General features: G+C 43.7%; 1 protein-coding gene across 7 annotated transcripts in view; it reads right to left on the reverse strand.

The window, feature by feature from the left end:
- Nucleotides 1-947: 947 nt before the first annotated feature.
- LOC147025877 (ciliary microtubule associated protein 1A-like) overlaps nt 948-17,002 on the reverse strand; it is a 95,778-nt gene continuing 79,723 nt past the window's right edge. For 6 of the 7 annotated variants that reach the window (XM_085880791.1, XM_085880792.1, XM_085880798.1 and 3 more), the window contains 6 exons: nt 15,841-15,989; nt 10,625-10,828; nt 5,033-5,137; nt 2,663-2,784; nt 1,274-1,414; nt 948-1,109 (listed from right to left, as the gene is read on the reverse strand). In XM_085880791.1, coding sequence (XP_085736917.1) covers nt 1,023-1,109; nt 1,274-1,414; nt 2,663-2,784; nt 5,033-5,137; nt 10,625-10,828; nt 15,841-15,952 — 771 coding nt within the window. In that variant the 5' untranslated portion in view covers nt 15,953-15,989 and the 3' untranslated portion in view covers nt 948-1,022. Of the gene's footprint in view, nt 1,110-1,273; nt 1,415-2,662; nt 2,785-5,032; nt 5,138-10,624; nt 10,829-15,840; nt 15,990-16,581; nt 16,970-17,002 lie in introns of those variants that run through there. The other variant, XM_085880794.1, reaches the window with a different exon arrangement.

Genomic DNA, 17,002 nt, shown 5'->3' on the forward strand with positions numbered 1-17,002 from the left:
TTCAGTATGGTCTCTCAAGGGTCTGTAACATCTCCACAAATCATTGGGATGAAAGATCTTTATCGCAGAGAATGGAATGTTTTTTTCAACCATAAAACCAGACCCTCAAACTTAACCGTAGTTGTTGGCCTTGGGTCCAGGCTAAGCGGAACCTTTTAAAAAGTTTCGTTTTTTAAAAAAACTTCAAATTATTGCTCTTTAACATCTGCAATGCAAATGAACTTCTGATATTTGAATGTCCATTGCACGTTTTATTCATTTTCTTTGTGAAGGAAATGGACCTCTGCCATCATGCCATTTTTCATTGTTTCTGGTGTGGTACAATGTTAATGTCAGCCACATCATCATTTGTGATATGCATCATCACATCTTACTCCAACAAAAGGGTGTTGTGAATTCATTCCATCACCTCTTATTGTGTCTCTTGTATGTTTTGCAATTACTCTTCATCCAACTACTCCCACTTCTTTAACAGGTTCAATTATTCCAACATAATTTGTGGGGTCGGCGGGGGAACAATTTGGAGCCAATTATTTCTTGAACCGCCTGGTCAGGTCTGATATTTGACTGGAGGTGATGTGGGCAGGAATTTATAATTTGTTTAGGGTGCTGGGGAATACTAGGCGACACTTTGCAAATTATACGGCGAGATATTTGACGTCCACCAACTCATGGTAGCAGATAGGACACTCGGATTGACGTCCACCTGAGGGACAGGTGCATTTTGTGATGCAACGCGCTGCCTGTGTAGCACAAATATAGCAGTTTAACGTCGAGAATCGAACCCAAGCTAGACAACTCAAATGTAAGTGCGGTACCTCTGTACTGTCCTGATGAACTCGTATAACTGTCGCTCTTTATTAAGCTTGAACCATTATTGTTTAAAATAAAACTCCCGAACATTCTTAGGAGCTTTCGCTCCGACGTAGAAAAGGCAATCGGACTCATTAATATTGTATAGTCATTTATTATAATATGTCAATTGTCAAATATACTGATAATCCAGAATGGCTTATGTTCCATCAGGATCCCAGCAAGACAGGAAGTTTGTACTCGGAGTGTTTGATTCCAAAGGAATACGATGGCAGTTGTCGATGGGTCGCTGTCACCTGCACCACACACACAATGAAAATGATTGCCTGGTATTTCTTCTTCGGTTGAATAGCTATTGAAACAACCCCCCTCCCCCACCCATCCCCGATGACGGTCATCATTTTGGCAAATAATGCTGATCATTCATAAGCTGGCAGATGTGGACTGAGGTAGTACGTACCTTTTCGGGCCTGTAAGTTCCTGGGCCTGGATTCATATTCATTTGCTTTGGTCCCTCAAATCGAGGCTTCATCGTATACTGTGGGAATTTGTGTTTGTACGCGTCCATACTTGGTATGTTGTGAGATGCTGGACCTGGGGTCTGTGGGTGGTATAAAAAGTTCACACGGCTCAATGCTCTCCCGAACAAAAGCCAATAGGTTTTACTTTTCACATGGAAGACACAAACCTTTATCATAAGGTCGAATATACCCAAAACATATCCAGCATAGGTGCATGGATCCAGAATGGTCTGTTTAACATTCCCTAGTAAGCACTCACCTCAAGATGCTGGTATGTAAGTTTCAAATCCCCTTATATTGTGTTTATTTGTTTATTATCATTACTTCCGCCACCGAACGTGACGGAGGTTATGCTTTCAAACCTATATGTCTGTTTACCTGTGTGCAGGATATCTCAAAAAAGTTATGGACAGATTCGGACGAAACTTGGTGGGCAGGTTCGGTGTGTGACGAGGACGAATTAATTAGATTTTGGTGGAGATCTGGATCTGAGAATTTTTCAAGTGATTCTTCACGATTGAGAGATCGGGCCAAAAACAATATATATAGCATGACATCTCAAAACGCTGTGAACGAGCTATGACAAATCTTGGTTGGATGAGTTGGGAAGTTGACAAGAACAAGCCGATTCGATTTGGGTTCAGGTCCGGATCCAGATCTGACCTATCAGTGGGACACAAAACGTAAACTGTTCAGCCTGGTGGAGGTATGCGATCTACCGAGTGCCGGTATAGTTTCATTATCTACTAGCAGGGGTACCCAGCGTCGCCTGGTCTTTCCTGGTCAAGTTTGCCCCCGATCTATAAACGTGGGTGCCGTTCAGGAAGAAGACGATGTACCGCCACCTTTGACCGCTTCCAGAAGAGGTTTATTTGTATTGTATTTATCCATACGTATGTGTACTTGAATATAACTGTCATTAATCAAAAAGGCTTCAGCAATCAAGAGCGATTTAAAAATAAATAAATAAATAAATAAATCGAACATTTTTCAAAATTGTTCCAAAAATATTGTTGCCAAAAACACTCCCTGGCATGCACTGATCAACCTCTCAAAGTTTGACGAAGATCCGTTCAGCCATCTCTGAGAAAAACGTCAACACAGCCAGACAAACACACACAGACAAACAGCTCTGTTAGAGTAGAGATTAATATCCTTGTAATTCACGCAAAAGTACAATGATGTTTCTCAATGTCCTTCTCCTCCACATAGCATATGCCTACGTATACGCTCCTCCATGATCTTGGATCACGAAAAAGAAGTGAAACAATCACAAAAACTGAAAATAAAGTTTAACCTTCAATATGAACACCAGAAAAAAAGCTTACATTTGGTTGGTTCTTGTAAAAGACTCCAACGCTACTGCGCCCAGTGAAAGAATACATGGGTGCTGAAGTTTTGTCGACAAGTCCGTGGCCCAAGACCGGTGGAAGGATGAAGTGGGCTGGACCTAAAAAGAAGGAAAATGCCGAGATACAAACATATCACCATAAGTCCTTTATTTTGTAATATAAAGGGGTTTTGTGATAAGCGCAATACTATAACATTTACTCAATTTTTTGAATTTGTGTTGGCATGTTTCGTGTTTCCCATCGGAACCAACAGCTCGTGATTTCTGGAACCTAGCTTCAAATCCCATGTGTTATTTTTATTTATCCATTGTCTACTCCTGTCATTGTAAATAATGTGAGATGTGATTTTTTGAGCAAGCTCCACGATGAGCCATATGATCAATGTAAAGATACTGATGATTAACATAACCTAAATCCCAAAAAGTCTGCAAAATTTATCACAAAAGGACATTCATGAATCTTTCATTGGGACTCGAGGGGTTATAGTGTTCGTTTATTGAACTTTGCACTATAAAGAAGAATCATTAGTTAACTGTAATGGTAACGAAGGAAAATTACACATCAAGTTACTCCAGCGATTCGTAACAATGAGAGAGAGAGATAGAGATAGAGATAGAGATAGAGATAGAGATAGAGATAGAGATAGAGATAGAGATAGAGATAGAGATAGAGATAGAGATAGAGATAGAGATAGAGAGAGAGAGAGAGAGAGAGAGAGAGAGAGAGAGAGAGAGAGAGAGAGAGAGAGAGAGAGAGAGAGAGAGAGAGACAGAGACAGAGACAGAGACAGAGAGAGAGAGAGAGAGAGAGAGAGAGAGAGAGAGAGAGAGAGAGAGAGAGAGAGAGAGAGAGAGAGAGAGAGACAGAGAGAGAGAGACAGAGACAGAGACAGAGACAGAGAGAGAGAGAGAGAGAGAGAGAGAGAGAGAGAGAGAGAGAGAGAGAGAGAGAGAGAGAGAGAGAGAGAGAGAGAGAGAGAGAGAGAGAGAGAGAGAGAGAGAGAGAGTTCTATCATCAGATGATTCTTCTATCTCTTCTTCTTTCATTTGCAGCACAAGGCTATGGTGAAGCATCATTGGCTGAGGGCATGGCTGTGCCACCAATGTAATGCTCTCTGCTGCTTAGGGTGGGAATGTGTAATTTGTTAAAGGTGCTGGAGATAGCTCGCCTGCTCTTTGCAAAGGACACCGTGAGATCTTTAACATCCACCAACTACTGCTGGCAGAGGGGACGCCCACTTAACCTCCATCCAAAGGATGACACACACACACACACACACACACACACACACACACACACACACACACACACACACACACACACACACACACACACACACACACACACACACACATTGATGAATCACCCAACCTGTGAAACACCAGGATGACAGTTTCCTCAAAACTCATAACATGAGCTATTCTACTGATTACATGCCATGATTTCAGCAGGACTCATCAAAGCTTTGGTGGCTTACTGCAGTGCTACTCCAGCAGTTGAGAACTTGGGTGGAGCCAAAAATACACCATGACAAACACCAGGACCTCTCGACTCCTCTTCGGGTCACAGAATATTCTGTGACAGTGACAGTCACATGTATGAAGGACAATACCCTGCAGTACATTATATCCTGTGCCATCATGGGTGCCTCATCCCGTCAAAGGTCGAAGTCTGCATCTTCTCCTGGCAAGTTGGCTTGGCCAGACTTGGTGATGTATGGTAAGTGTCTGCTCTGTGTCTGAGAGCAGGATATTTCAAAAAGTTGTGAACGGATTCAGACGAAACTTGGTGGATAGGTTTGGTGTATGATGAGGAAGAATTGCTTTGATTTTGGTGAAGATCCAGGTACTACAATTTTTTTTTAAGTGATTCGTCACCGTTGAGAGAAAGGGCCAAAAACGATATACAGCACGATATCTCAAAAAGGTTTTGGATGAGTTATCGCAAAACTAGGTGGATGAGTTGGATATGTAACAAGAAGAAGTAGATTAAATTTTGGTTTAGGTCTGGGTGCAGGTCCGGCCTATCGGTGGGATACAAAGCGTAAACTGTTCAGCCTGGTAGAGGCGTAAACTGTGCTCTACCGAGTGCCAATCTAGTTACTGTATAAGTAGTGATCATTGACATGAATGTAAAATATTTCACAGTACCTTTTGCAAGAGTAGGTCCTTATAGTGAATACTTTCAGAATTATTGACCCCAGCACCACTGCAAAATTTGGACATGACAGAAGTCCGATGGACGCAATCGCTATAACCTTGCAAGTTATAACAGATCAATTATTTAACATTTGGAGGAATGGATAATCATGCAACTACAGTATAAGGATATCACAAACCCTGTTACCTGGAGTGTCACTGCATAATTTAACTTCCTTTTTTCTGGCTAACATGCTGTATGACGGTGCGGTCGGGTAGACAGAATTCATTGCACGTTCTGGCTTGTGAGAACCTGTAAAACGCACACAACTTGTACTGTCTGTCATTCCAGCTCTTTATACTGGTTGATAGCATATCCCTGGCTTAAGTACTCAGTTTCTTAACTTTCACTAATCATTTGATGTACAGATTAATTTATGAAGCCATAAACAAATGATGTACACTTGGTGGGTAAAGGAGTGGGGGTGGAGGTGTTGCGATAATTCCGTAAAGCTCTGTGTACACCAAGCACACACACACACACGTAACATGTACAAAAAGGTTAAACAATCCGGAAAATTGGGAAGTTCAACCAAAACAAAGAATGTCATCCATCACATTTCTTTACATGTAATATAAGTTGGTTGTGTTCTGTTCTTGCATATGGCAGCTTGGCTGCCATGTAGCTATCATTTCTTGGAAACATGGCTGTGCTGCTGATGCTTTGCCCCTTTGTCAGTACAATGGTACCCATTTTGCTGACCTCAGAAAGCAGACAGACCGAGTCAACCCTACTTGGTGTTAATTCAGCAGCCAACATGGCTCAAACTCAGGACCCTAAGTTCCTAAGCCAGCCACCCTCGCTGCTAAAGGCCCGGTCACACCTTGACGTTTTAGCCAACGTATGCCGATTTTTGAATTTTTTTTCTAAAACGCTGGCACACGTTGAATACGTTATGGGTAAGTTTTGATAACATTGAGAGCACGCTGAAAAACACTGCCATACGTCATTGCACGTTGGCTTTAAACGTTGTACTTTTTGGTTGTCCTCAAATTTTTTCATGCTTGAAATTTCACGACGTATGCCGGCGTATGACTCACACGTTCCGCTACGCTGGCCACAAGTTGTATGCACGGTCTGCGATCGTTGACAGACGTCAACACATGCTACTTGTAAGTTAATCATAAGTTGAGACACGCCGAGGTAATGTTTAGCGTACCCGAAACTTATGTCTAACCTATGATTAACGTGTTGTTGGCATGTTACACGATCGTTGCCACACATCGACAGACGTTACTTTTAAGTTACTCATAGGCTGAAAGACGTCGGTATAATGGATCGTCCTTGCGTCAGCGTCCACGGCCACGGCCAGGACACTTATTTGCAGCATTCTTCAAACTTTTCTTCGGCATGACGAGGATGTTCACACTTCGATGTCTCGCTTGGCTATGATTCCAATTGTCCATCGGCAACGTCTATTTAAAATAGTCGAGTTTGAGCGTTTTAACACGTTCAGAAGAAACGCTTCAAATTTCCAAACCCCAGCGTCAAAAAACAAAGGTGAGTGACAGCAATTTAAATCGTTCATTGTAAACAATAAAAATAGTTGAGTGGTACCGTTTAAAAGTCGTTGAGTGTAAAAAAAAATCCAATTGTTGAGCGCAAGCGTCTACTTTCAATAGTGGAGATGCAGCCATTTAAATCGTTGAGTGGCAGCCTATGAACCTACCCGTGGACACGCGGACGCAAGGAGGATCCATCATAACCCACACCCTCCCCCTCACACTCACCTACTACTGCCAACATGAACAAACTACTACTACTACTAATACTAATACTAATACTAATACTGATACTGATACTGATACTGTAACTGCTGACATGGACATCGACTCAAAAAGGACTCGAAAACACTGTTAGCTTCCCCTTTTATGAGCAGCATTTTTATATACCAATTCCCAAAACCGCTGGGAACACGTCTTTATTTGGCAGTTGTAAGCTAGAAACACGTTCATTTTTTTTTTTGTCGACCGGAAGACGTCATTGGAATACGTCTACTTACGTCGATGTGTGATGGGACTACGTAAAGAATTGGTTCAAAGAACGTCAAACATAAGTTAGAAATAAGTTTCGCGTAAAAAAGACATTACCACGACGTGTTTCGACTTATGAGTAGCTTATAAGTAGCGTTTGTGGACGTGTGTAAGCGTCCACATATCGTGTGTAAAACTTATCCCCATCGCATGCGGAACGTGTGTCATACGCCGAGTATGTCGTAAAATTTTGAACATGTTTAAAATTTCTTGATGTACTCTACTTACTACGACGTATGATAGCGTACTTTAGTGTTCTACTCACGTATACCAAACTTACTCACACCGTATTTGACGTGCCCCAACGTTTTAGACACATTTTTCTTAGGTCGGCATACGCTGGCAAGATCGCCAAGGTGTGACCGCGATGTTGTCACTTCCATTTCTACGGCAGTTATGATTCGAATCGTTGTGCGTCAGCCTTTTAATAGGCTACGTCACGACATCGTCGGCGATGCGTGCAACGCGCTATGCCTAAGTTAGACTATCGTTGGGCATAGGTTGTGTAGGCCGACAACAGGTTCAGCATTCGTTGGTATAAGTTATCTATAACACAACGAAACGTTCTGTGTCCATTACTAATATGTTATGCATACGACCAACTCGTTATGAATACGTCCGAATCTTAAAAAAAAAAAACATCAAAAGTTAAACGTCAGCCAGCGTTTTACATACATTTTAATACGTTGCCATCGCTGGCTAAAACGTCAAGGTGTGACCGGGCCTTAAGCCAACACTAGGCTATATAAGTTGGTAAAAAATAGAAAGAAAAAAATTCGAAATGTATTCGTTGAGCAATCAGCTTAACATTGTCTTTGAAGGACAGCTTGGTAAAGAAAGAAACACGTATTAAATCAGCTGTTCCGCAAGCCTCAACCTCTGTATAAAATGGTCCATCCATCCTACCGCTACACCCTCCTCCAAAGATAGCTTTAAGCCCCTATCACACCTTGACGATTTAGCCAGCGTATGGCAACGTATCAAAATTTATCTAAAACGCTGGCATACGCTGAACTTTTTTTTTTCAGTTTAGGGCGTATAATAGTGTATTCATAACGAGTTGGACGTATGCATAACGTATTAGTAATGTACACAGAACGTTTCGATAACTTATAGACAACTTATACCAACGAATGCTTAGCGTGTTGTCAGCGTTCACAACGTATGCCCAACGATAGTCTAACTTATGCATAGCGCGGCAGCGTATCGCCGGCAATCACGCGGCGTCGCCTATTAAAAGGCTGCTGCTCGACGATTTAAATCATAACTGCACTAGACATCGAAGTGTCAACATCACCGTCATGCCGAAGAAAACTTCAAAGAACTCCTCGTTACGGAGTTCCACCATGAGCTGGTCAAATATGCCAAACTGCCGTCGCCTCCGGATCCATGGTCTCACCCAGTTCCTTCTCCTCCGTTCACCTCTTCTTCTTCTGGCTCTATTGGCACGCAACTGGTACAGTGTCAAATCGATGAGGTCATGTTGATGTTGGAGGACAGCTAGTAGGTATTGTCATCTCAGCCTTGCCAGATCCTCCATCTCTCAGATGACATGGACATCTGCTCACCATGGAGTCTGAAACACTGACGTGTTCCTCCTGTGAACCCCATTTTTATATACCAATTCCCCTAAACGCTGCCAATACGCCATTATGCGGTAGCTGTAAGTTAGAAACACGTTCACTAAGTTCTGTGGTCGTCCGGAAGACGTCAAATACGTCTACATACGTCAATATGCATTGCAGATACGTTACACATAGGTTCAAAGCACGTTACTCATAGGTTAGAAATAAGTTTCGGGTATGTTAAACATTACCTCGACGTGTTTCGACTTATGAGTAACTTACAAGTAACGTGTGTCGACGTGTGTCAACGATCGCATAACGTGCCTACAACTTATGGCCAGTGTATGCGGAACATGTGAGTCATACGCCGAGCACGTCAACAAATTTTGTGCATGCTCGGCGTACTACGACGTATGCCAGCGTGCTTCAGCGTGCTCTTAACGTATACAAAACTTACCCATAACGTATTCAACGTGTGCCAGCGTATTCACCAAATTTTTCATACGTCGGCATACGCTGGCTAAAACGTCAAGGTGTGACAGCGGCTTTACCAGGAATTTATAGCACAACATTACACAAGGAACTTTATCACAGGAAGAGGTCATTCGGCATATCATGCTTGCGCTGCACCAACCCCAGTATCGTTATCCATCCACTCGCATTCACACAATCAACCCACCATGCACACAAGCCAACATCCCCATACCCCTCTATCTCCAATGCATCCAGGTACCTATCTAATTCCAATTTAAACTTATCCACCACTTTACTGCCACTACCTTTCCCAGGAGACCATACCATGCATTAACCATTCTCTGAATGACAGACTCCTGCCCATAAAACTGTCCTAATTCTCTCGTCTTCCTTACCCTCAAGCTATTACCCCTGGTCCTTTATTGCATTAACTCTTTTTCATCGAGTTAAGTTATGTCTTGCCTCCACAATAGAAAGCCTAAGATATTTCTGTCCGGGACAGCTCGGTTGAGGTGTACAGAATCTACGTGTCCAAACAACAACAAAATAACCACGAGGCCGATGACATTATATTGTGCAGTACCGACATGTGCAGTATCATAATTAACAGATTCTCATGTCAATGTAAGGTAACCAGGTAAGCATTGACGTCATTTGGGCATGGTTTCAAGTGTGTTTGAGTGGCCTGGGGTGCCGTGTCAATGTGTCACAGCTGGGCCTCAGTTACGGCACGCAGTCGTAAGTGGAGCATTTTCCAGCATGATGTGGGCACAGTGGCAAAATGCTAGTGGAGACAATGCCTTAATTGTGATATTTATTGTCGAGTAGTCGATGTGCACAGAATCTTTTGAAATAACATGTCAGGTCAGGTATGGGAGCATGTGCCAGAACAGCGCGTCGCTGCGTCCACTTTCCGCCGGTACTCCAGGGGCCTCCGTCTGGCCATCCCCCAGGCAGATGCCAGGCCCATCCCCATCTCCTTGAGATGATGGCCAACCTGCTGCAATCATGAGGCACGTGGTCGGCCCACTGGCCTCCTCCACTCATGAGACTCCCTCGCTGAGAGAATCTGGTAAGCAGGATCAGCGTCAGGAAAACGAGCCACATGTCCATACAGCCGCAACTGACGCTCACGGACCATGCAGGTAACAAATCTCATCCGAGTCTCTCTCAGCAACTGCTCGTTGGATACAAAATCCGACCAGCGATAGCCAAGGATTCTCCGAAGAGACCTGGTACCAAAGGAATTAAGTCTCCGTCTCAGATCCTTGGTCAGAGTCCAAGTCTTGCACCCATAGAGCAAGACTGGAAGTACCAAGGACCTGAAGACTCGGACTTTCGTCCTCCTGCACAGGTACCGGCAGCACCACACCCCATGATCCAGTGAATCCATGACTCCCCAGGCCCGACCCAGACGTCTATTGACCTCTGACTCACAGCCAGCAGAGACATGAATATCACTGCCAAGGTAAGTGAATCTCTCCACGACCTCAACATCCTCACCACAAACAGACACAGACAGGACAGCAGCATCCAAGATGTCACCGAAAGCCTGGATCTTAGTTTTGACCCAAGAAACCCGTAATCCCAGCGGCTCCGACTCCTCATTCAGCACCTCGAGGGCCCCCAAAATAACATGAAGTCCCTGAAAATGATCATTTACCTACCTGGCCCAAGGTTAGTCATTTTTGTGGTGTCACGTGGACGGGCAGACATCGAGAAACTTGGCATTGCCATGTTTCCATGACGTGTGATGCCTTGCGGAATGAGGAACTTCGGACCTGGAGAATACTTCGATTCGGCCAGAGCCGGACGGAGACCAAAGCTGTGTGCTGGAGCCCGACTCCGTGTTTCATCATGTTTTTCAAAACCTACACATGGAAGTGGGGGGGGGGGAGTGCAAAGTGATATACACTGAATCATCGAGAAATGTCTCTGCAGCATTTGAGTTTAGTGCAGGAACCTATCTTAGCTCGGTGTGACATTCATGTAATAGTCTAAAAGGCATAGAAGGGGGGCCAAATACAGAATTAAAATTAAGAATTGAACAAAAAGATAAATAAATGGACAGGGGTAGTGAAGTTGAGGGGGGTGGGGTGAGGAATATAAAGGGGAGAGGGGGTGAATGTATTTGAAAATAAGAGGATCGATGGTTTTATTATTTGCCGCAATTTTTGTGGTCGTAATATGGATGGAGTCCCATGGATAGAGTGCTGTTGTTGCTTCCATAATAATGTAACGTCTACAGTGCCAGTTTAGCTAGGCAATACCTCATGGTATTGTCGGACTATCAGACCAAACACAAGACATCGTTTCTGAGAGTTGATTGAGCTTTATTTAGCACTCATGTACACACATCGTACCAGCACAGACACACAATGGAACAGTAGCAAGAAAGGAAAACTGCACACGTGAGGGATGTTCTCAGATGGTCTAGTGCAGTTTCGGAGCCCGGCATACCCATGGCCGATCAAGAATAGACCCTAACACCTCGGAAAGGAGTCGCAACACCACAATTCCTCATTGACGCTTGAGACAGGAATTTGGTAAATGACATTTGTCAGATCAGTAGTGATAACGTGCTTCCATCTCCTGATTTGTTGAAGACTTGAGTCGACATCAGACATCAAGGAAGGCTGGGGTATGTGATAACGCCCGACATCAGCAAATGCTGTGACTAGTCAGAACCCACCACTGGACTTCTTGATGAGGAAAGATTGGTTGAGGTACTGGACATTAATTACTATGTCTTCCGGTTTAACGAAGATGCCCACGTCCTCCAGCTTGTCAAACTCTTATGTTGCAGTTCTACAAGGTTGTCACTTGAGTACAAAGGAAGGCGATCCTTTAATTTAGGGGGCTGGACGGGTCACATGTTAACCACCGATTGGAATGGACCATAAGCACTGTTATAACCTTTGGACTTTACGTCAAAGATGTCGTCATGCTCTTGGAGAAGAACCAAAAAATTGTGTCTAATATCTGGAGGGAAATTATTGTCTGGGTTGTAGCAGACAACGGCAGTGTAGGTGTTTGGAGCTTGGAGCTGCTTTCTTGGAGTTGGGTTGTGTAATGGTCGGTGTCTTGACGGTGATGTCTGAAGGAATGAAAACAGGATGGATTTGGCAAAAGTGTCCATGGGACTTAACGATCTAACGATCTGAGGGCATTGGTTGAGTTTGCAATGCGAATGTTGCCGGGAATGTTTGATGTCAGATCTTGGGGGTGGGGGCATATTTTGGGTGGAGGAGAATGAACCTGATTTTAACAGCGAGGTTCAAGGGCGTTTGTGGAGTCAAACAGACTATCAGGGAGGTCCAGTTCGATGTATCCGTCGGACCATATAGTTGTGATTTGGGGAGGGGCACGGAGTATATGGGCACAGCAAATGGTATGTTGAGTGAAGGAGCTGCCAGCTGTGGAAGTAAAAATAATTAATTCCATCTTGTGAATATATGAGCATGGACATTTTGGTAATAGAAAGCTCTATGGATCACATGACCATTGCAAAGCACAAAGCACTCCTCTTCATCATCCTTTTCGTCAAAGCAGTCCAAGATATTGGATATTTGTCTTGCCTTGGCCATACATTTGTGGTCCTTTTCATGGAGGTAGGTACACTCACTGATAAAATGACGGTATGCGCGTCCCGCTTGGTGCCGTATAATGGAGAGGATTTTTGTTGGTGCTGTGATGGCTTAAATTCCGGTGTCAGTGTGGTGGTGGAGACCAGACATGCGGGATGTAGAAGTACACATGACTTTTGCATCGTCACATGTGTGTATTTCATCTCGCAAAGATGGAAGGGGCCTGGGAAATTTCAGGTTTAATTGACACGAGTGTACGGGAACGGAGTAAAGTTCTATAACGTTGTTTGACCATTTTAGGTGAGACCGGGTGGATCACTCAAAGCCAGCAGCTGAGGACAACCAAATTTTCGAGGGATGGAGTGAGCTCCTCCTCACCCACTGGAACTTATTTGTGGTGAGATATGCCTCCGTCATGGCGTAACAGATAATCATCCATGAAAGCTGTCAAGTGCTGATCCAGGTCATCCAGGCGCTCTTCTGGTTCTAAACGGATATCTGAAAAATCCAGGAAATGGGCACCGGTCGATTGAAAACCAAAATTCAGGTGGTTGTCTTGCCATATATAGTCTGCAGAAGTTGAATTTCAGACAATAGTGTAATGAGCAATGACCGGGCAATAATTTGCTATTTGTCTGAGCAGCAGCTCCAGCATGCTGACTTTTTGCTGGGCTGTGTGGCAATTGGCTTGTGTGATGTCTTCACAATTGTCAGTGAATCCCTGGAGAGATGCTGTTCTCATTTTCTTGAGCCATTGTAAGTATATCACAAGAAGCGGGGCAAAATTCAGGTCAAGAGACAATGTGTAGTGGAGACTTTCATTCCAGCTTGTGAAATATAATTCACTGTCTATATTACCAAGACACCACTGCTTCGGGGCCCGATGTGTGTCAGCCATGGTAGTAAAGAATGCTACTCACAGAAAATTGGTTCACGTCTGTGTCAATCTGGTTGTATTCGCCTGGATGGTCTGTTATAGGTTGTGAATATCAAAGACCATGCCCTCGGCTACAGCATGTTTTGTCGGCTGATAAGCTTGGGCGTAGGTTTAAAACTCCCTCCCATGATGCCAGTTAACTAGGTGGTACCTTGTACTATTATCGGACTATCAGACCAAATGCAAGATGTCGTTCCTGAGACCTGATTGAGTTTTGCTGGGGTGGACAGTGCTATCCAAAATAGTAGATAGTTAAGGTAAGGCATTATGTTTTGTGTTCCCCCACGTCTGGAACCAGGTGAGGCCAGTTATGTGAGGATGACATTTGATTGCAAAGAACAGTGTGAGCCGGGACAGGCTATTTTGGTGTCTCTTCGAGGCTGGCAAAGAAGGGTGGGGACTCCTTGCCATGCAGGGCTGCAATTGACTTTGAGGCCTAGGTGCACAAAGAGCCTTGATTGACGGGAGGTCTGTTGCTGTTGTCATGCGCACTGCAGGTGCTTGTTGGCGAACAAGACATGGGTTGGTGTGCGATTCACCTTAGGAGCCAAGGTGGGGGCCAGCGTGGGAGCCAAACCTATAAATACGAAAAGCCTAAGTGCTGTCCAATGTCCATCTCACTGTCTCTCTGGACCTTCACCTTCATTGACTGGTTGATCGGCTGAGTGTTAGAGCTGCTCGGTCCCTGCAGTCTGCCCTGTACCGCTTGGCCTTTCATCTGCCTTGCGCCAATCATGAGTCCACCAGCTGCGTGGTTTATCACTTTTATGACTGGTTTGCCACTTCACCGATGACGTCATCCTTGCAATCCTTTATTCCCCATTAGAAGTAGAATGAGATGTGCTTAGTTTAAAATTTTTCGATCAGCAGTTTCAGAGATATGTTTTCATTTTTTGCGTTTAATCCAAGATGGCTGCCATATCACATCACCTATGACGTCACAATTATAATTAAAAATTCACCATGGATTGGGGGGGGGTCACTGCTACGTTGAAATTTTGTGTCAATCTGACAAGTGGTTGCTGAGAAAAATAATGTTAACAAATAATAGAGCAAAAATAAGGCCAAAAAAGGGTCGAACAATAATGTTACAAGCCGGTAGGCGACGATGGGTCGCCGAGCATGGAAACTATAACATATAGAGCAAAATGCATGTCATATAGCGGATAGGGAATCACCTTAAGATTTTGCATATCAAATCTCATCCAGTTCCATCTACTGATAACTACTCGGTATCCATTTGAATGAAAAGTACCGAAAATGCAGTTTGAAATCGGAAATCCCCAAAGTTCGAGGGGGTGCTGTGGGTGAGCAAAGATATAAATCGAAAATCCGGCTCGATCGTTTGTGCACAATGTATTCCAGACGATTAGTGTGAATTTTCATGACCATCTGACAATAACCCTTGGAGGAGTAGCATTTCGCGCGAAGGCACCTCCAGCTCTCGCATATTATCGATTTTTGCACGAATTGACCTTTGACCCCTGACCTAAGCAAAATCGGTCAATATGTCCTGAGGCAAAGTTGTAGTACTCATTGAGTACCATGAACCTGCAAAGTTTCATTCGTATCGATGCACTCACCTGGTCGCTTCAATTTCAATGAAGCTTCAATGAAGGGGGCCTTCAATTTTCGCCAATTTTCACGCATACCCTAATTGTTGGGGGTGCTGCGGATAAAGGATTCCATATATCATAAAAACCGGAATATATTTGATAGAGCATCACTTGTAGATCATTCGTGCCAAATTTCATAACCCTATGTGGGATAATGGCTTTCGGAATTGATTTCGCGTGAACGGTACCGATTTTGAAGGTTTTTCGGTTGTTGCTTGGGAACCAAAGTGTCCCTAGCAACCATCACAATTTCCAAAGCACGAGGTCATAAGATGTACCTACCACCCGAGTTTGGTCAAAATCCGCCCACGTTTACTACCAATTATGCTGATGACAAACGAACAAACATCCAAACAAACGGAGAGAATTACTGACAATAAGGGTCACCTATTTCGGCGACCCAACAATAAGGGTCACCTATTTCGGCGACCCAACAATAAGGGTCACCTATTTCGGCGACCCAACAATAAGGGTCACCTATTTCGGCGACCCAACAATAAGGGTCACCTATTTCGGTGACCCAATAACTGAAATCATTTCATTTTGAAAACCTATTCGATTCTTCGAGATTCTTTGCACTTTATGGGAACGTGAAGACATGACTACATTGGAGGGACAACATGATGGAAAGAAGCAAATCAATTATTTTCCACAAACACTGAAATGTTTTCCGTGATATCACTAAAGATGTGTGTGTGTGTGTGTGTGTGTGTGTATGTTCATGTCTTTTTTTGATTACACACCTGTGCAGGGAGGAAGGAGGAATCTGGGACCAGGTCCACGATGCTGTGCATTAATCAGCCGAGAAGGGCGAGTTGGTCTCCAAGAACCCACCCACTGCCCATTGTCAGACATCCTCTGTGAGAGTTGGCATTTGAGTATCTATGGAACACTGCACAAACACACACACACACACACACACACACACACACACACACACACACACACACACACACACACACACACACACATACATTATTTTTAGTCGTGATTGACAAAATTCGAAACAAGTTCTAATATATCATCACATGATGCGATGGGTTGAATCATGAGAACTCTTGGAGTGAACCGAATGATGAACTGAAGTCTGCATAGTAAGTACAAAGTTTAATTCAGGGTTGTCAACTATTTTAGTCGAAATACTTGGAATACTAGAAACGGGCCAGAGGATGAAGTTGATGAGGAGTCGGGGGGGGGGGGGGGAGAGAGAGTTGGCAGATGGAGGTTGGGTGAGGGGTTTGGGGAAAGGAGGTTGAGCTGGAGGTTCCGCAGTTACAAAACCGAAACGATGATCGTAACTATAAATCCAAACTCACAATAAACCCTTCGTGCCTATAACTACGTTTTTAAATCACTCTACTCGAATACCTCCCGTTTTACCTTCACACTTTTTCTCGCATTAATTAATTATCAAAGCTACCAAGGTGTGTGGGTACAAGTAGTGGTGGTGAGCAGGGTTTTGGAAACTTTCTCACCGAACTCACCGGCTCTCTTTTAACTTTTTGACGAAGTTTTCCAACGAGGAAACCAATCTCTATCGTTTTGGGAAAGTTTTTATTTTTTATCACGATCAGTGAAACGGGAAAGCGAGAGTGTTTGCAGCAGCGTGCCTCGTCTCCATGGAAACGATTGTGATGCCTACGACATCACAATTGGGTCTTTCCGTTGGTGACTTCAGAATGATAGCAATTTTGGTTTGAACCTAAAAACTTTGCACAGATTATTTGTTTTCATCCGATGTTTGGTTCCAATTCGCTGGTTAAAGAGATTTCATTATTATCAAATGTCTTTTCTTGATTCATTCGAACTTGTTATGTCAGGGATGTAAAAATATTATTAAACATCAGGATATCGAAGAAGAAATTATAATTCCCCAAGAAATGAATGTTGTTGTTTCATGTGCAG

This window comes from Eptatretus burgeri, chromosome 5 (assembly GCF_056783735.1).
Source record: "Eptatretus burgeri isolate ZD-2024b chromosome 5, Ebu_testis_v1, whole genome shotgun sequence".
Taxonomy (NCBI): Eukaryota; Metazoa; Chordata; class Myxini; order Myxiniformes; family Myxinidae; genus Eptatretus; species Eptatretus burgeri.